The following is a 21,394-nucleotide window of genomic DNA, read 5'->3' as shown; positions in this document are numbered from 1 at the left end:
TGAACTAACTTTTTTGAGTGTGAGTTAGTTCTATGGACTTCTATATGCCACTAGAAGTAAAAAGTAATTTTTTAAATATAATTTAAGTACTATTAGGATAAATTTGCAAAGAAAATATTCAAAATATTAGCGCCTCCACTGACATGAGTTATTTTACCTGTGTCAATGCTTAAAGGGATGAATGGAAACACCAGTTACATGCAGATTGCTTACGGATACATACATTTGTAGGTAGTGATTCATTTGATTGAATCTCTTGTTACGAAGCACAAGGGTAGATTTGAATTGTTTTTATTATGAGTTATATAATCTATTATTTTTCTAGCCTAAGAACATCGCTAAGGTATCAGATGCAAAATGGATTTGAAATTATAGGAGATATATTATTAGAGTAATGTTACGTATCCCTAATGAGTGGAATATGATGCGGCATCGATGAAGTGAATTTACAATTTTCAAAATAATTTATGATAAAAATGACAATGTCATTTTTTTTAATAGGATTAAATAAGTTTAAATTAGAGGAGGATCCTCATTCTTTTAAATTAATTACATATATATAGTTATTTGCCAACGCATTATCATGTCCCCAATACATTTCCTCAAATCAGTCGATTCATTCTTCCACTAGTTTGCATGATTGATTTATCTTTATATATCAGCAAAGTAGACTTAGGTCATTATTAATGGCATCATGGTGATGATCACTATTGCCATAATTCACTTAAAGTACCTTTTGAAGAAACACTTGATATATACCTAGAAAGAGTTATAATTAATTGCTTCTGTAGAAACGGTTTTCTGTGAAAAACTTACTACAAGAATGTGTCCATAAGCAACCTAATTTTGGACAAGCCAGAAATCTGATATTTGCCATGATTTATTTCCCACATTCTTATGAGTTTGGGTATGTTTCTGCTTTACTAATTTGATATTTTTTGGGGCATTTCTAATAATATCAAGAGCTCTACCCTTTTCAAATGAGTAACTCAACAATTCGATGCTTTGACGTTACACAAGAATAAGATTCCGTGTCCTTGATAAAGGGGTGATTGGAAACAGAATTTCTCCCCTTTCACCCCAGTCACAATGAGTAATTAATTTGGCGGTGCTTTAACGGTTCCGGCGGGGCAAAGGAACAAGAAAAGGGTAGGGTAAAAGGAAACAAATATACAAGAGAAACAAACAAAAGCTCAACGGTGATGTTAATTTCACGCTATGGATATATGGCTTCTGTGATTCCATCCTAGAATTAAGGGGAGTCAATAGTCAAGTCAAGGACTAGAATGATTGGTTGCTTTGCTTCTCCCAGTCGTCGTCAACATGACTTTGACTCTAATCATTACTAAGTTCCATATATGCACATAAAGATTACGAACGCCTAATCCTCAAATGATTCAGACGAGGCATACATTAATAATATCACACACACGCACTGTACGCCTGTGAGTGAGGAATAATAATCAATATCCATATCCTTTGTTGCAATGCCATCGTCAAGCTGACTAGATAAATCTAAGCTATCATGGCATTTTGCTCTGTAGAGACCGTTCCCTACAAATTCGGTGAAGTCAATATGTTTAACCAAATTGAGTGAGCTAGCTAGAAACTTTTTTCTTTGCCCCTATTGTCCCGTTCTTAAACCGATCAAGTCTTCTTTTGCGATACGACAGCATGCATGCCATGGTATGGTTTGATTGGTCCCCAATTATCTTGAGTATTGCGTAGTGGTGGCTGCTGGCTAGGGTTTCTTACATACAATAGGCGGTCTAGGTTGTATTTAGCCGCATGCAAAATAAACTGAAAGTCTTCTTCTTATTATTGGCTTTTGTTTCCGAGGAGATAGGCGGCTAGCTACAGTACAATGTGGTCCAATTTCAGTTTGATCCCCCCCCCCCCTCCCTTTAATTTGCATGCGCACGAGAGATTTTATAGACAAATTTAAAAATTTAAAGTTTATATGATTGAAGGAAAACGGAATAATACCAAATGTTTCGTTTTTTTATTTTCCTGTAAAATGGGTGTTATAAGAATATGTATTATTTTTAAAATAAATGAGTGATGATATTTTTAACCCCTAAAAACTCTCATCAAGCCCTATTTTTCAATTATGTTTAAAGTTACCCTCATTAAAAATAAAAAATTTCAAAATCCTAACCCACCTCCACCACCACCAATCCTTCGTCGCCGATTGACGGAATTTTTCAGCAGCCACTGATAAAAAAACCCGTCAATTATTTGATTATGGAAACATAATAATTAACGTGACGAGCAAACCAAATGTCTAATATTGGCATGTGAATGTTGCCTTCTTTTGGGTCGGTTTGCGCAAATCTTCCCAATTGACTCGATTCGTTACTTACAATTATAATAAGCTCTTTCATCCCACAAGCTTTCAAACATGGGAGTTATTATTACTACCACCAATAAAATCGTAAACTTGTTTGCCATCTTCAGTCTAAAAATACTCTCCTAATTATCCAAATAATGAGGGTTTTGGTCAGCTGGCAGTGGTGGGAAGATGGCTAAGTTTCTGGAATTGTTTTTGTTTTAGTCATATATTTTTTTTTATTTTTTCATAAGAGTAATTTTGAAACTATATAGGATTAATTGAAAAAATAGGGACTGGTGAGAGAAATGAAGGGGTCAAATATCACTACTCATAAGTTTCTCTAAAAATAGGATTAATTTTTTTAATTTTTTGTTTTAGTTACAAGTAGGATTAATTATGAGTTTTTTAAACCCGTATTTTTTTTTTTTACTTAAATTTAAAATTATTATTTAAATATAAAGATCATTATTTCATTGGTACATTTCACCGCAAGTAGGTTTTGTTTTTCCCTATTTTCTTAACTTCTTCTCTTTCTCAGATTTTAGTTTCTTAACTGTTTATCCTCTTTTTCATATATTTTCTGTTGTGATCATTTTAAAGTTCTTGTTTCAATTTTATTTGAAATGTATTTCAAAGATTGGAATGGTGAAAATCCTCAGAGTTTATGGGTAGTACAATCATTTTTTAATCTTCAAAATTTTCGTGATAAAATTTGATTCTCTTATTTTGCAACAGATCGTGACAATACCGGAAATTGAAATTTCTGGAAGAAAGAACTTCATCCCTTTACAATTTCATTCACTGGTTTGGTGAGAGAATAAAAATTGAAATAGTATGGAAGATAGAATATGGCTCTTTTAGTAATTTTGCTAAAAATTATTTAGATAATAAAAAGGGTGGGGCTATTTGAACCCACTAATTTACTCAATAAACCCATTTTTAAAAATATTTTTTTATCATTAAAATACCCCTAAATTAAATTACAGTTATGGACACTAGAATATAATTTTTTAAAAAAATTGAATTTTAACTCTTTAAACCCATCTTTGTATTCAACATAGTTTTATAGAACCCTAATCAAATTTTCATTAAACTCTAATCAATCAAGAGATGTGATTCTTCTCTTAAGCCATATATTTTGTTAAATAGGTACATGTGATTTAATTCAAAATAATAAAATTAGTTGTTATTGATTTGATGGATATTGATTTTATGGAGGAACAAAATAATATTGACAATCATGAACAGTTATGCTTTTTCTTTTATATTTGATTTTTGTTTTTTTCCCTTTTCCATTCGAAATTAATAGACTATGTTGACAAATTTTCCCTTTGTTTGAATCATGAATAAAGTTGGCTGTTCTTTGACTTTTCATCTCATTGCATAAATTTTCCCTGCACACTTGAATGCTTGCAGTTTAAGAGAGGGATTGGCTACAATTTTTAAACCAAACAATTTCATAGTATTCGTTAGAAATATATATAATATTCTTCATATTATGCAGGCGGGTCACCACGTTATTCCATCATACAAGATTTTTTCTCACCAATATAATATAACTTAAAAAAATAATTTCATGGTGACAACTATATTCTCCATTTAGAATGTTTTGATTCATTTGTCCTTGAACGAGGGCCATTCACTCAAAATTGATTATTAAATTTCTAATTAATAATCAATTTCCAATCTAATGGGTTTATAAATGAATATTATGGGTTTAATGAGTAAAATCACTATTATTATAAAAACTGGGTTTAGAAAGGGTATATTAGGTATTTTAGTGGGTTTATTGAGTAAAATTTAAAATTTTAAAATTTAAAGGTGGGTTTATTTAGTAAATAGGATTATTGAGTAAATTGGTGGGTTCAAATAGCCCCACCCTAATAAAAATTTTAATTAAAAAGGGTGCAAAAAATAAATTGACAGTTCAAAGTTTCATATATTCCCTTGTAGTTTTATTCATAAGCAAAGGGGTTTTAACTTTGGACAAATATCCACCAATCACCTAATGTTTTGTACTTTATTAAAGATTATACAAAACATTTGTTCTATTGCATCTTTCCATCTTTTTTTTTTTGAATACTGTACAATTAATATTTACACACAGATTCTACAATTGGGACCTTCATCGTGGCATGTACTCCTCTGAAGCGCTGCCCAAATTCTTCAAACCCTCTCAAATATTCGAGAGCTGTCCACTCTACTCACATTTCGTGAGGAATAGACTGGCTCCACTCAATTATGTGATAATTGAGGAAGGATTGTAAATAAGCCCCATAAATACTTTTATGGAGGCTCGAACCCTTGCACTCATTATTCTAAGTATTGCATCTTTCCATCTAAAGTTTACAAAGTGGGTCAGCATTTTCACTTTTCCACTAACATCACTAGATGATATAACATAATATTAAAAAGATGACTATTTTATCCTATTTAAATGACATTTAAAAAAAAACTTATTTTCTAGTTGTTGGAAGCAATAACAACTACAAAATTAACTATATAAACTCATCAGATTTGTTAATTTAAATATATAAAATCACTAAAATAAGTTTACTAACTAATTTCTAGCTAATCTACAACATAAATTAAGAACTGCTGCTCATATAATCAATTTTAAATAACATAATTTCGTTAACAATAATAAATCTTGAAAAAAATATATAGAAACAATCATAAATGTATAAAATACATTCAAAATAACCATAAAACCAGTTATGGAAAACTTTGAACATTATAATTTATTCCTATTAATAAAAGATAACAACATAAAATCGGTTAAGAGGAACTTAGAGTTTACAATTTATTTTAGAGTTTACAATTTATTCCTATCAATCCAAAACAATATATTTCAAAAGCATCTAAAATAACAACTAATAAGTGGCGTTTTATATTATGATTAAAATAGTTGTTTTTTTATGATATTCTGTTAAATCCTCTAACAGTGTTAACGAAAAAGTGATGAAATTTGTATACTTCAAGAGAAAAGCTGTTAAAAATTTCGGCTCTTTTTTTTTTTATCAAGTGCAAAATGTTAAGTAATAAGTTGGTATTTCCGATTTAACTTTTACGGTTTTTTTTTTTTAAAAAAAGTGGGATGGTGATTGGATGCGAGAGCCGGGCCTAAATTTCCAAAAAAAAAGGGTGGGAAACTGGGAATTTCGGCCCATTCCGAACGTTTTAGGGAACCTAAAACGATTCGTTTCATGTGACGACAGTTGCCAAGTGCTATTGTAAACGACGTCGTAGGAAGGATCAAAATTTAAATTTGTCCGACCAATCGCGTGGGCGTGAAAACGACAAAGAAGCAGGCAGTACAAACACCCGCCATATGACGAATCCCGCAAAAAGAATATTGAATTAAATTCATTTTTTACGCCTGTAAACTCGATTGCCCGGTGAATTCCCGCCGACCGCGATCGGATGTAAACATGATATTGACAGAATTGTTTAATCAAAAAAGGAAAAAAAATGGTCGTTGGTGGTTGCTGCCCAACGATGGATCTTCTGCGGTCGGAGCCGATGCACAATTGATCATTCCCATCGAATCAGCTCATTGTACGATCTCGTATCTCGGTGGCCTTGGCCTTTTCCAATTTAAAGATGTGAGTAAACTTCTTAAATCAATATTATGATGGTCTAAATGACACGATATATAAAAGTTTGAACACTATGTGAAATTTTCATTTTGTTAGTTCAAATTTTAGATCAGCAGATATTATCAATGAAATGTATTAAACGAATAACTCTTATTTATTAGCTGGTTTAGAAATCTTGACCAACTCAACGGAAGCAGGTCTCGAATTTAGAATTATGTTGATTATTTTCTAGGTTTTTGTTGTTTTAAATATTTTTCCAGTTAAACGTTCGTGGATTTAATACATAAGAGTGTGTTTTCTTGTCTGCCAGCTCAATGCTGGAAAAAGCCTGTTTCAGCAGACATTTGCTGCTCAGGTGCGTTTTATGTAGCTTTCAATTGCATTTTGATATAAATTTCTAGTCAATGCTTTCATTCTTACAACAGAATTGTATTCTCATAAAATGTGAGTGTTTGTTGAAGTAGCATTTGATTTTTCTATTAAGTGACTGAAAAATGGTTGCCTATTCAATTTTTGTGAGCATATTGAATAGGATATTTTGCTCGAGTCTTATGATATGTTTCCATTTTGTTACTCGAAATGTTTGTGATCCTAAGTCGGATTTGTTACGATACGTTGTCATTGTCCTTTTGGAAAGTCTTTATATAACCACACATACGCATTATTGTTGTTCTGTATTTATATTTTGTTAGTAATTCATGGAAAATTTGTATGAACTTATAACATCTTACCCACATATACCTTTGTACGCACGCACACGTGCATGCATGTGTTTTTGTATTTTATGTCTGTGTTTATCATTTTATTATTCAGATGAAAAGATGTGGAGAAATGGCTAGTAAGCTACGCTTCATCAGGGAAGAAATGTCAAAGGCAGGTTTGCTTCCTTCAACACAGTCTGCAGGCAGTGTGGATATTGATTTTGCCAGCTTGGAGGTATGTTAGTTCCTTAGATTCTAGTCTCTTGATTTGTAAAGCTTTTGATGCTTCATATTAAACAAATTTCTCATAGACATGGCTAGGTAAAACTTGGAGAACTTGAAGCTGAACTGATAGAGGTGAATGGACATGATGAGAAGTTGCAACGTGCTTACAATTAACTGTTAAACAGTATAAGCCTATTCTGCAGAAGGCATGGTTTTCTTAGCTGCTGATGCCTCTCTGCCTTTAGAGCTTTTTAAAATTTTCATTATTGGTGTGGTGCAGAACTTTTGAGATTGCAATTCCACTTTCTCATTACTGTACTAGCTGTCGCACTTGAATTTTCCGATTTATGTTAATTTTCATATCTTAGATTATGAACAATTGCAATCTCTCTTACTATCATATGTTTTGACAATAGGGAAGAAAATTCTTATTGCATATTGTCATAATCTCATTGTAATTCACTTAGGCAGAGAAAATGGAGAACAGTATTCCCCATGATGTTACATGTATTACCCTAAGTAGCATAGTATCCTTTTTTTGTCCCAGAAAATGGTCTTAGCAGTGAAGTTATTCTGTTACTGTTGTCTCATTTCAGGCTGGTGAGTTCTTTTCATCTGCCCTAAGTAGAGCTGCAGCTCAGCAGAAAGAACTTGAATCACATCACCTTGGTGAAGGATTCATTGACAGTCCATTGTCAGTGGAGCAAGTAAGGTTCTCTAGCTTCTAGATTCCATTTTCCTACTATCAGTTCATATCTTCTCTTTCTCATTTTTCTAGTGTTGGTTATAAAGTTGATGTTGTTTAGGAAATGGTGACTGATCCATCTGCAAGTTAACCTGGGATTTGTCAGTGGCCTTATTACAAGAGAAAAGACAATGGCTTTGAAAGGATTCTGTTTCATGCAACCAGGGGCAATGTGTTTCTGAAGCAATGTGTTTCTGAAGCAATCTGTGGTTGAAGATCCTGTCGCTGATCCTGTGTCTGGAGAGAAGGTTAGTGCTTAAATTTTCGAATTTACTCAATGAAGCCTTAATCTTCTACTATATGATGTGGATTGTCTGAATCTGTTTATGCTGTCATGCTATATATATATATATAGAGAGAGAGAGAGAGATTGTGGACTTTTTAACTTCTTGGAAGGGTATAAGCGTGTGTTCATCGTTACTTGCACGTGTTCATTTCTTAACTTGGTTCCCTCATAAGCAATAGGAGACGTTATCGTTCTCTTATTTTCATATCTACACAATTTATTTTATATAAAAATGGAATTATGCTACATATTTTATTTTATACCTATTCTTCCAGATTGTTTCTTCATGTGTCTTTGTATCCCAACTGATAATTTTGCCCATTTATCAGAAAAACTTATAGGTGTCAATTACAGGTTGAGAAAAATGTGTTTGTAGTCTTTTACTCTGGTGATAGAGCAAAGAAAAAAATTGTGAAAATATGTGATGCTTTTGGAGCAAACTGCTACCCATTTACAGAATACTTGGGGAAACAATTTCAGATGATTACAGAGGCATGCATTATTCTAAATGGGTGTTGGCTGTACAATTGCAGGCATTGTAATTCTCACAATGACATATCTTTTATTTTGGTCTTACGAATATGAAATGTTTACCATTGTAATTCTCACAATGACATATCTTTTATTTTGGTCTTACGAATATGAAATGTTTACCAATTACCATTGCTCATATCTGGCATCTGGATAAAACTCGGTGGAAATCCATGTTCTGGGTGTTCTAACTGTTCCATGTCCTGCTATAAGTAGTTAATTACTTGAACTGCAGTCTGAATCTTTTTGACTACTCTAATTCCTAGGTGTCTGGAAGAATTTCAGAGCTGAGGACTACCATAGATGTTGGACTGGTGCATCGGAGCAATCTCCTACAGACAATTGCTGACCAATTTGAGCAATGGAACCTTCTGGTTTGTAGCAGTTTTTTAATTTAATATCCTTCGGTCATTTCCATCAGAATATTAAAATCTATAGCTTCTTTATTGTAGAAGGAAAAAGTGATTTATCGCACTCTAAATATGCTCAGCATGGATGTGACAAAGAAGTGCCTTGTTGCTGAAAGCTGGTGTCCTGTTTCTGCAGCAAATCAGGTTTTTCTTTTTTAATCTTTTTGGTAGATAAATCAGGAAAGAGATAGAGTAAAAAGTGGTTTCTTGTTCATCTATGTTAGTTTCCTGTACTAGTCCTGTGTGGTTTTCTTTGTTCTATCTTTGCTTAAATCAGATCCTAGTTCAGTTCATGGTTGGATAAAATATTTAACTACCGTGGGCTTGAATTTTGCAGATTGAAAATACTCTGCAGCGAGCAACCATCAACAGCAATTCACAAATTGGGGCCATATTCCAGGTTTTGCAAATAAAAGGATCACTGCCGACCTATTTTCCGGACAAACAATTTTGCTTCTGCTTTTCAAGAAATTGTGGATGCATATGGGTGAGTCGCTTCTGGGGATGTTCACTCTTGTGATGTGAATGGTACCAAAGTTCATTATCACTGCAAGAAGCATAGGTAGTAAGATATGCATATGTTAATATGCTAACTCTGGAATTCTAAATATTCCACTTCATTTGGAAAATTTCTTCCACTGTTCTGACAATGATTTGATAATCCGTGTCATTTCATCAGCTGGAATATTCTATCCATGTCATTTATCAGCTGGAATATTCAATGATGTAGTACGCATATGAGGTTGGCAGATTTCCATTCCATTATGATTATTTTGACTTTTAATATTTATGAAGATAGAACCAGTCTGCCTTCTTTGCTGGGAAAGCGCAATCATTGTGAATTGGTCTAAGAACAATTTCTTAAACATGCACGAATAAAGATAATATGCATTTTGCAATGAGGGAAAATAAATTTTCCCTCTCAGGTAATTGGTGCCTTGCTTCTTGGTTATTTACAGTAGGCTGTAGTTGCTCTGGATTCCGGCCTTTTTGAATTTTTTTTCTTCTATTTTTCTAACAACAGAAGCTTGGAGACATCGTAGAAATGACTTTTGGTGGCCGTTATGTTATTATGATGATGGCGCTGTTCTCGATCTACACAGGATTGATATATAATGAGTTTTTCTCAGTCCCATCTGAGTTATTTGGGCCCTCTGCTTATGCATGTTGTGACCCTTCCTGCAGGTACATAATCAGTGTGATAGACTCTAGAATATATGGGCATACATGGTCTGTTCATGTAATTTACACGCATCTATTGTGTTGCAGCGATTCTACTACAGTAGGTTTAATAAAGGTGCAGCCCACTTATCCATTCAATGTTGATCCCAGGTGGCAGGTACCCGAAGTGAGCTACCATTTCTTAACTCCTTGAAGATGAAGATGTCAATCTCATTGGGGGTAGCATGGAAGAACCTCGGGATCATATTAAGCTAATTTAATGCAAAATTCTTTGGGAATAAGATAAATATCTGGTAAACTACTTTGCTAAATCATATTCTTGCATGTGCAGCATGTTCAGACGATTGATTCTTGCATGTGTGCATACCTTCATGTTAGGTCACGCATCACATTGATTACTCAGCAATGTGACTGTGCTTTGTTTTCATTCTCTTTTAAAGAAGAATAATTCTTGAGGCATTTATCTGTCGTGTGTGTCCGGAATGCTTTTTGGCTTGGACAATTCTGGCTCTCTTTTGTTGATCAGTCTTATTTTCAAGCTTATATGACTGTTGTGATATGATTTCATGATGATGACTCAGTTACCTTTCTAATTGTGGACTATTGTAGGCACTAATTTGTTCCCCAGATGATATTTTTAAATAGCTTGTTTGGGTATCTTTCTATCCTCATAATTGTGAAATTGTGCACTGGGTCTCAAGCTGATCTGTACCATGTGATGATATACATGTTCCTGAGTCCAACCGGTGATCTGGGCGAAAATCAGCTTTTTGTTGGCCAGAAATTCCTACAGGTATGAATTTTTCAATATTGATTATGTGGTACTTGTTTGACTCTACATTACCTGAGAATGGCGGTGGCTCTTTTGTTCCATAATCAGATATTGCTGCTCCTATCGGCACTTGTAGCTGTACCATGGATGCCGTTTCCAAAGCCCTTTCTTTTGAAGAAGCAATATCAGGAAGTATGCTTGAAATCATTTTCTTGGTTATCAATTATATTATTTCGGACATTAATTGTGTTTTTGAAGTTCTTTTGTAATTTTTTCTGTTCATCTCTTTGATCCCCTACCATTTCTTCAGAGGTTCTGAGGTCAGTCCTACACGACACTTCATGTATAAGCCTTTTAACCAGAGCTGGTCTGGATTACTTGGCTCTGGCTCGACTGTGGGCTCTAAATATGTCAGTTGTTTTTCATCTGGTAAAGAAAGGGACATGCCATGCTTAAAGGACGGTGTGTATTAACCAAAAAAATATAAGGAAACATATTGCTACAGATATGCATCATCTCTCTTCCTTTTCACTGGAAAAATATTTTGTCCAATTGTGCCCTACACATACAGGATTGAGGGGAATCTCCCGCCTTGAATCTTCTAGGCCGGACTGCTGAGAGTATTAGAATGAACTGAAATAAAATTTTCAATACATAATGCAATTTGCTGCGACGTTGATAAATGGATCCAACAAATGGCTGGCATTATGCTGCATCTCTTGATTTCTTTGCTTCATCTTACATTTATTCTTGATTGAAGATCTTTCTTAAATGCATACTACTTTCTGATTGTCTGGTTTTGCTTTGCTCAGTCTTGCTAGTTGTCTAGTGTATTTTCGGTTAATTTATATTTCTATATTTTCATATTAAATAAATAAATAAATAAGTTTATTTATTTGGTTAAGTTTCTTAAATCATTCATTAAATTTAATTAATATAAAGTTATTTATAATATTAAATTGATAAAAGAAAATTATAAAATAATAACTATTAATGCCACTAAACAAGTTAAAAAGTTTTAAGAGTAATTTTAGAAGCTTTGCTTTCCAACATAAGAGGAATTTAAATTCTTCACTCATTGGTGTAAACTTTAAATTCTAATGACAATTAAATTCTTATATATTTTGTCTAACCAAATAATGAAAATAAAAATAGAATTTAAATTACTTTTCTCTCCTCCATTCTCTCCTCTCAACCAAACACCACCTAAGTGCATTCTTATATGTTTTTCCGACTTTACTAGTTGAAATTCCAGAATAAGTTCTACAAGGGAGATGGTTATAAATTCCCTCCATTTTCATTTGCCTTGCTCGGTGAGGATGATGAATGATTAACCGAAAGCTAGGTATAGGCTAGAAGATAGGAAACAGTGAAACAGAATTTCGTGTACTGAATTTGTTGTCGTACAGAAAGTGGTCATTTTCCCCCCTTTTGGAACAAAGAATGAAGAGTGTATAATTGAGCAAGCACCCGAGGGTTCACGAAATGCAGCTGTATGGCGAGTGAAATAACCGCACCAACGTATTACACATTTTCTGTATCCTCACACAAACTTTGCGTTTTCGTGGATGCGAATCGTATTGCTGATGCAGAGTCTATGTTCCAGTATAATGTACAGTAATTATATGTAAACATAGGGGCTTCCAGTCCTGTAACCAAAAGTTTAAACTGAGCAGATTTTGAAGTCGCGACAAGTTAAAAGGAGAGGGCAAACAATAAACCACTTGTGACCACAATTGTTTACTCAAAGCTTACCAGTTTATAAAGAGAAGTCTAAGTAATCTTAGGCTACTTAGAAGCATATTAAGACTATTAAACCAGTGACACTGGTCAGGCAGTCACAAACTTGGCAGTTGTGTGAAATTTCTTAATATGAACAGAGCTAAATTCAAATATCATAAGAAAATAAAAGCGTCTAAGCATACTTGAAGTTCTACCATTTCGAGTTACATAAAAAGAAAATATAACATTATAATATTTCTACAAGCCTGCCCAATATAAAAAGAAAATATTAATACCATCTTCAATAACAATTCTGTAGCATGGTTAACTATAAAATAGATAAATATTACATTCTGACATGACATATGCTTAAATATTACAAGAGCATAGAAAGTTCATGCCTCAGCCCACGCATGTAGGCATCGTTATAATTGCAGACGGATATTTAAAAGGATATCCTATAATATCTAGGTACAGAAGCTCCACTTGCCTAGCACAACCTCCATAATGTCTAGCTTGAGGTTGTATGGATAGCAGCTACAGATGAGACCATGGAGTCGACCCCACAGACATTGCGACCCATGCAGATCTTATAATATCCATTCTCTCCCCAGTTCTCTCCCCAGGAGTTCTTTATGATCCAGTAAGGCTTCTCCTTGAATCTGATCGGGGCGAAACCTGAGGATCCATAGCCCACGATAAGCACTCCATGATCCAAATACTTCCCGCAAATGTATGGGCATGAAACTCCTCCAATATATGTTTGCATCCAAACGGCATTGATACCCACTGCAAAAGCAAACAGCAAGATCAGCACAAATTCTGTCATCATTCTATCCATTCCGTTTAATAAAAAAATTACCAACATCTCAAAAGAAATTAATTAATTAACTAACTTTTCCAAATGTTATTTTGGAGAGCTCACAGTGAAGAGAAAAGCCAAGAAACAGAAAACGAAATATGAGGTAATTCTATCGAAGCTACATTACCTGCCAGAGGGCCATGTTTCACCAAATTTGCAGCCATTTGATCTTCATCAGAGGAAATAACACTGAAATTAGATACAGCTGCAGCAATTTTGCTTTTGTCAAATTTGCAGGAACCACCGTCGGTCCCAGTGTAAGGGTAGTCCTTCTCTCGCTCAACCCCACCAGCCTTGAGTATGTACTCAAAGGCAGAGTTCATTAGCCCACCATTGCACCCAGAGTCACATGAACCAGATTCCTCTGGATCACACTGAAAAATGAAACAAACCTTGCATTAATAAACATAATTATATTTGTCAAATCATACACTTTGATCATGTGAGATGTGAGTTCAGACTTGAGAAGGAGCCGTCCAAGCAACTCAAACATCCAAAAGGAATGCAAACAGTCAATATCGAGAATACAAAAAGCACAAGCCCAACATATTGTGGATAGTTATATGATATTATATATCACCACAAAACTTCAAATTATGGGATCCAACAATATCAAACCAACAAAAAAAAGAGATTAACATAATGAAGAACCAACATTAGAAATTAAAAGAAAAAAGGAAACTGACATATAAATTCTTTATCATAAATTCTGAGAGTGAGAACCCAATCTAACTTTGAGATTTACCATCATAACTAACTGTTTGTGATTAGAAATTATACAACTCATCCTAGCTATCAAACAAAATCAGTCAAAATCTGTAATTTTCATCATTTAACTAACGTTAAAAAGATAACAACCAATTGAACAAACCTCGTGATCACAGTCCACAAGCTGTTGCTCACTGAGGCTGACAAGCTCGCCCGTCGATAAGAAGTGCGCTCCCTCCAAAGCGCCGGTTGCACTAAACGACCAGCACGATCCACATGCGCCCTACATACATTAATAAAAAAAATATCAACAAAAATCAAATTTTTTTTCCAAATTTATTTTTGAAAAAAAAAGTACTTTCTCTAACGTACCTGGTCTTTGACGCCAGTAACGGCGCCGTGATCACGCCAGTCAAAGTCAGTAGGAAGATCGTTGGTAGGGAGGATAGGAGCCTTTTGAGCGTCAGCTGGTAGCCGAAGCCGCCTATTCAAGCCAAGGAACTGACGGCGGAATTCAGACGGCGTTAAGTCGGAGAACTTGGTGACACCGTGGACAGCAGTGGGGTCCAGGAGCTGGCGTCGCTTTGCTCGGCGGAGGTTAGCCTTGAACACGCGGAATCGGTAATCGTGCTCCTCCTGAGTGGCGTAAGTCTTGGAGAATTTGGACTTGAAGAGGGAGAAGTGGTGCTCCGCGTTCAGGAGATGATCTTCGGATTGTTCGCCGTCTGATGGCACGACCTGTCTGATCATAGCATCGTCGCCGCTGACAGCTACGGCGGACGCAAGCACAGCAGATAGGAGGAGGAGGAGGAGAGAGGAGAGAATACGGCGGTCCATTTTTGATTTGTTTCAGTGGACTGCGAAGAAGGATGAAGCAGATAAGAAATGTTTCCAAAAAGACAGAAGAAACTTGTGGTTGGGTCCGCTTATGAGATTTCGACACCTAATTTCTCCTCATTGCATGATGGATTTGATTAGTCATATAAGTCTGCAAATTGGAACTATAAAACAAAAGAAACGGGCGTCACGGATGACTGCATCGATCGTACTAACCTTCACCATACATCCGTTGGAATATTTTTTTTTTAGGTTATTAATTTATTGGTAACAATTTTTTATTATATTAAATAATTTACACTTTTTTGCAATATGAAAACTTGTTCATAAATAAAGATAATAGTCTTATCATATTTGCTACGGGAAAAATATTTATATGTGGTGATGGATGATGCATGATGCAACGACAATATAACGCAAGAGAGGAAGAAAAATGACATTGGCTGGGGCATCATAATTGTTGCTGGCATCCTCTGATTGGGGCTTTGATAATTTTAATTTTAATGTCCTTTTCTTTTACTCTTGGAAATCACTCGCCTTTTCTCTTGTTTCAATATTTACCACACAGCTGTGTTTTTGACTAATTTATGAGCATTACGCCACCGAAAGAAGATATTTCATTAACTCGGGCCAGCCAAGAACACACTCTTTTTTTTTTTTTTTTCACTCTTTCGAATTGCACAAACAAATTAAAAGTTAAAAAATAGTATATTTTAATAATTATAAAATAAAATATTATTAATTTATGTTTTATTGTTTAATTTACTTTTTTTTTTTACTAAAATAAGAGATAAACCAAAAGGTAAAAAATATAAATTCTAATATACTATATGATAAAATATATTACGTTGAATGAGATTTTATTAAAAATTACTTTTGAAAAGTAATTTACCATTAATTATGGATTATGACATATAATTATAAATTAAATTTATTATTTATTATTAATACAAGAGATGCGAACTATGTACTATGTAAATAATATTAAATAAAGAATATTTAAAGAAATGATAATTTAAAAAAAAAAATCGGCACGAGTCGAAAATTTCAGACCAAAGAAAAGAGAGAGAATTCAAGATTAGTTTAGACTGCCCCTTGCTTGCCTCGCCTTGGTATTTCTCAATTCCGGAGATGAATTCAAAATTTCGGGAGAGAGTTTGTTTGTGGGCTCCGTACCAGTCCAGCTACGTAGGCCCAAAGGCCGAAACCCATGCGGATAATCAATTCTGTGGGCCTCTGGCCTAAAGGAAACATGACCGAACGTTCGTCTTTCAACTTTCAAGGGATATTCCGCTTCTCGTAAGTTCCCATTTTTTTTCTGGTATCCCTTCCAATTTTATGATTACGCGTGCCCAGGCATAAGACGCTCGTGATTCTGATTGGTTGCTGGCAGAAGCTAGGCAATCATAGTTCGACACGTATACAAGCTAGCGTGAGTTCTGGCTATACGTCGCCGTCTTATGTATATATTATATGCATTAATTGTACTCCGGTTCGGCCGGGTTTGGTCAAGCCCTTCCTCAGCATTTCAATTTGAGTCTTCAGACACCACCGTTGTAAGGAAAGCACAGGACATTATCACATTATTATTATTAACACCGATAGATAGAAGTAAGAAGCTGGAAAGCCACTCAGAGGCAGAGGCAGAGCCAGAGAAGAAAGAAAAAGGAAAGACTAAAGAGATGGAGGATGATCAAAGTAACCACGGAAACGGCAAGGGTAATTTGGATACTGCAAAAGCCGATAGATCGGTTTGGTTAATGAAGTGCCCATTAGTGGTGGCTAAGTCATGGCAAAATCAAGCTTCTTCTCAAGATTCTCAGCCTGTAGCCAAAGTCATTCTCTCTCTTGATCCTCTTCAATCCGACAGCATGCAGGTCCCTTTTAATTTCATCCAAATTTATATACATGTATATGTTACTTGATTTTTTTCTGATTAGTTTAGTAACCGAGTGAATTTTTCAAAACCCTAGCTCATTGATTCGTATAAAGTATGATAGCGTGCGAAAGCTTTGCAATTATGAATTTGATTTGCTGATTCTACTATGTGTTCCACCAATTTATCAGATTAATTTGCAATTTATTTTTATGTTAACGGTTGTCTTTCTTTAGTCGCACTTTATAATTAGCATGATTCTCTTTATAAATCATCTTTTGCTTTCATGCGTTTCAGTTTACTATGGAGACCACGGCGGTCAGCAATGATAGTCTGAACAGGCCGAAAAGCTATTCATTGAATATGTTCAAAGACTTTGTTCCAATGTCTGTTTTCTCTGAGTCAAATCAAGGCAAGATCATGTCTGTTGTCCTGTTTAGTGATTTATAATGATCGATTCTATTGACTTAATGGCTATTTTATTAACTGCTTCGCTTTTACATGGTGTCTTGGAATGTGAAGAACTGATTGTGAACTTTTCAAACTCTTCATAATCATAGTTTGATGTAACTGCTGGCTTCAATTCTAGTGTTCAAAGAAAATATAATACTTTCATGATTGTTTACTTCACTGGTCTGATTAGTTATTTGATTGGTTATTTTGATATGGTGTACTCTTGATGTTAACCAGAGATTAGGCTGAAGAAATAAGTTGGATTTGGGGTAACAATGAAGTTTTCAATGAATAATGTATGGCCAACACAAATGAATGATTCACTTAATTCTTTTGGTTTTGACTTATACATTTTAAAAATTTCCGATTTCATTGCACATTTGATGTTCCTGAGAAACTAGTCTAATAAAAGAACTATCCCCTTATGTAGACGAATTTTAGCTGAAGTGTGTTCAATGGCTGAATTCTATGGTTCAGTTTAATATTTTATTTTTTAAGATCCTTTGAGCTGGCATGTTAAAAATAGCCTAGGTGTTACTTTTAAAACATGACATACACCCTTACTGCATGAGTTTTATCTTTAGCAACTAGAAATATTTTGCAAAGGGCAAGAAGTTGTGAAATTTGGGAAATTCCCTTTTGGGTGGCAAAATAATAAGGGTAAAAGATAAGTTCTATGGGCATGACTTCTGAATGTGATTTGTATTTGGTATCTTTTAAGATACAAATTAGATGGTGCATTGATGTATAGGTAAAGTTGCGATGGAAGGGAAGGTGGAACATAAGTTTGACATGAAGCCTCATGAGAAAAACATGGAGGAATATGGCAGATTGTGTCGTGAAAGGACAAATAAATCTATGATCAAGAATAGACAAATACAGGTAATTCATTCATGCGCCATTCACTTTGATGGCAGCGTTTTTTTTTTTTTTTCTCTTTTTCCATTCAGCATCTTAATGGAACAATTTCCATTCTTGCTTTACTGTTTTTTGACAGGTTATTGATAATGACCACGGAGTGCATATGAGGCCCATGCCTGGGATGGTTGGGCTAATTTCATCTAACTCTAAGGTATTGGTTTTTGTTTTGCTTATCATACATACTAGTCTCAAAACTCTAGTAGTGTGATGCTGATTTTCCTTTCATACCAACTTTTTTGATAAACCTTATGCATTCTGAAACTGAGACTCATGTTCTGTTCTGGGAGATATGCTCATGTTTCTATTCTGGGAGGTATGCATGTGCAATTGCTCAGATTTGGTTAGTCTTGATGGGTTTACATGTTGATATAATGAAAATTCCAGTCAGGTTCAAGTTCTGGGAAAATTTTGTTGTCTATGGTATTCAAAATGCTTATAATGTGCTGTATTGTTTGATAGAACCATCCAATGAATTCTTCCAGAAAAAATAAAATAGTCTTTTATATTTTTCCAGTGCTTGTGTGCTCGTCTAAAGATTGATATTGGCCCTCTTTTAGAAGAAAATCTCATATTGTTTTGTCAATTATCTGTATGCAGGATAAGAAGAAAGCACAACCAGTTAAACAGACAGAAGTGAAAAGAACCAGAAGGGATCGTGGGGAATTGGAGGATATAATGTTCAAGCTATTTGAAAGGCAACCAAATTGGGCCTTAAAGCAGCTAGTCCAAGAGACTGATCAACCCGCGGTATGGTTCCTCATCTTTCTTATCCCACTTCATCATATCAATTTACGATGCTTCTCTACCTAATATCTACATCACTTATGCTGCAGCAATTTTTGAAAGAGATACTGAACGAGCTCTGTGTCTACAACAAGAGAGGAACCAACCAAGGAACTTATGAGCTAAAGCCGGAATATAAGAAATCTGTTGAGGATGGAGGTGCTGATTAAGTCAACTTCCATTTGATTAAAATTTGTATTGGATGGAACTATTGAACCCTTTAAAGGGGAGTAAACGTGTAACATTAGCAAAGGACCATAGCAAAACAATACAGAGAGGAGAATATGGAGGGAAAGAGATGGAGAAGGTGCAGGCACTGAGATACACGAGGTGTAATTCTAAATAATTTTCCCCCCTATTTTTGTGGTCAATGTACTATTTGTTATTTAACCGGAGTGTTGGGTAAAAACAAGTATTACAGGAATAAGTATTTTAGAATGTTGCTTCATAAGAAGTCTCATATACAAGCTTGTGCAATGTATATTTGCAATTTTATTGTAGCTTGAAAGCAAATTGCAGTAGGATTATTTTGCTAAATTCAGATTTGTGCTGAATATTTGTGATTTAGTTGGCAAAATTTTGTTATCTTATAGCCTAGACTTTCTGGGTCCAGCTATGTTACTACTGTGGTAACATAGCACATTCTTTTGTCTTTTCCTAATCTAGATTTAACTGCAATGGCTGAGATGTTTCTCTTGGTTATTAACATTAAACTTCCTAATGTTTGCTACAAAATCACAAAAGTAACAAAGTTTAAAATATTGACACATAAGTCCATAAGTTTACAATTTATTATTCAATAATATCAGAATATTTTAATTATATTAAAAATATAATTAAATAATGTATTACTTAATTATATTATAACATTTAATAAGTAAAAATTGATTATTATTTAACAATTTAATATAACTAATAATAAATGCTTATTAATATATAAAAATATAATATAATACTACGTTATTTAATTATATTATAATAATTAGTATAAAATTTTAATTATTTTTAAATATTTAATATAACAAATAATAAATACTTAAATATTAATAAATTTGAATAATATTAATTTAAAACTAATAGTAATCTAAATAAGAATATAAAATATTATTACATATACCACAGTTCATGTTGTACTAAACATGATACTGTATTACAGTTTAATACACCTTAATGACACACACTGTAATACAATATAACTAATGTAATACAATATATTGTGTCAAATGACCTAGTTAATTTCACCGATAAATTAATTTATTCTTATATTTGAATTAATATATTTAAATTAATATTCTTTCTTATTAATTAATTAATTTAATATATAGTAAAATCATGTATTAATTACAAAACATATTTTATGATAAATATGAGTATGAATTTGATCTCTTGTTCTTAATTTGTAGTTGATAATTTTTTCATAATATTTATTCAATATACAGTAAATAATTTCAATATGCAATAAAAATATATGAATTTACCAATTAATAATTTTTTTATTGTTTAATAAGAAGGTATCAAAAAGTGAGCGGGGGGTGGCAACTTGCTCGTCATTTATTCTTACATCTACGAGCTTAATGAATAAGTTTAGAAGTTTTTACTAAGAATTTGGATGCAAAGTCATTTTATTTGAGAACCTTTTTTCACATCTCATATTCAATAATTTTAAGTTAGTGATAGAATTTAGTTGCTAATTGCTAGAGATATGGAACTGAAACTAGTGGGTATGTAAAAAGTTCAATTAGTTTTTTATATCATTTTAATTAATTAATTTAGTACAAATAAAAAATTAGTTTTATCAAGGATATATTTGACATTTAGTTAAGTGTATGGAGTAAATTTTCTTTGCAAAACTTTGATGATGGGTGTGTGATTTAATAATTAAAAAAATACCCTCACCTTTTGATTTAAGTTTTAAAAAATCAAAATAAGCAGGACTAATGAGTCAAAATTTATAATTATCTGGTTATTTCTAATTTTAAGATAAAACAGGGATTACAGTGTAATTAACCTAAAAAAGACAAAAAAAGTGTGGTATTTTACCACTGTGGTAATCGTAGCAGGATCCTGACTTTTTGGTGACGTATATTTGTGGTAGCGCATGGAACCATTTCAAACGAGAAATTGGCTTCCAATCATAAATGTGTTTGGTCTCATAAATGAACATAAATTGATCATTTTACGCGATTGGCAATCGGCACCACTATCTCTTTTTTTTTTTTTAATTTTTTTTTTAATCTTTGAAACTCACCTATGATATTATTCTGGTTGTGCTGATTTTGATTTTTAAATAGAATAGAACACAATAAATATTTTTTTTGAATAATTTAAAAATATTAAAATTGTTGGAGATAGTTGCTTAAAAACCCCCAAAAAAAAAGTGTATATGAGTAAGTAATAAATACTATCCCATTAGTGCTTTTATCAAAAATACATAAGAGAATTGTACGTA

General features: G+C 33.5%; 2 protein-coding genes and 1 pseudogene across 2 annotated transcripts; 2 read left to right on the top strand and 1 right to left on the bottom strand.

The window, feature by feature from the left end:
• The first annotated feature begins 5,697 nt into the window (after window positions 1–5,697).
• Window positions 5,698–11,314, top strand: LOC112098219 (annotated as a pseudogene).
• A 1,465-nt stretch (window positions 11,315–12,779) lies between these two features.
• LOC18041863 (cysteine proteinase 15A) lies at window positions 12,780–15,064 on the bottom strand. Its single transcript, XM_006435027.2, has 4 exons — window positions 14,448–15,064; window positions 14,239–14,358; window positions 13,495–13,741; window positions 12,780–13,294 (listed from the first exon to the last, which is right to left on the bottom strand). Exons 1-4 carry the CDS (start codon window positions 14,910–14,912, stop codon window positions 13,017–13,019), a joined length of 1,110 nt encoding a protein of 369 aa, XP_006435090.1. The 5' UTR covers window positions 14,913–15,064; the 3' UTR covers window positions 12,780–13,016.
• Window positions 15,065–16,394: 1,330 nt separating this feature from the next.
• Window positions 16,395–19,542, top strand: LOC18041862 (transcription initiation factor IIF subunit beta). The gene is made up of 6 exons (XM_006435025.2): window positions 16,395–16,789; window positions 17,086–17,200; window positions 17,993–18,123; window positions 18,239–18,313; window positions 18,760–18,909; window positions 18,996–19,542. The coding sequence occupies exons 1-6, from the start codon at window positions 16,595–16,597 to the stop codon at window positions 19,113–19,115; spliced, it is 786 nt and encodes a 261-aa protein (XP_006435088.1). The 5' UTR covers window positions 16,395–16,594; the 3' UTR covers window positions 19,116–19,542.
• The last annotated feature ends 1,852 nt before the right edge of the window (window positions 19,543–21,394 follow it).

The sequence above is a fragment of the Citrus clementina genome, unplaced genomic scaffold, assembly GCF_000493195.1.
Source record: "Citrus clementina cultivar Clemenules unplaced genomic scaffold, Citrus_clementina_v1.0 scaffold_5, whole genome shotgun sequence".
NCBI classification, from domain to species: domain Eukaryota; kingdom Viridiplantae; phylum Streptophyta; class Magnoliopsida; order Sapindales; family Rutaceae; genus Citrus; species Citrus x clementina.
This window is presented reverse-complemented; position numbering and strand designations above follow the sequence as displayed.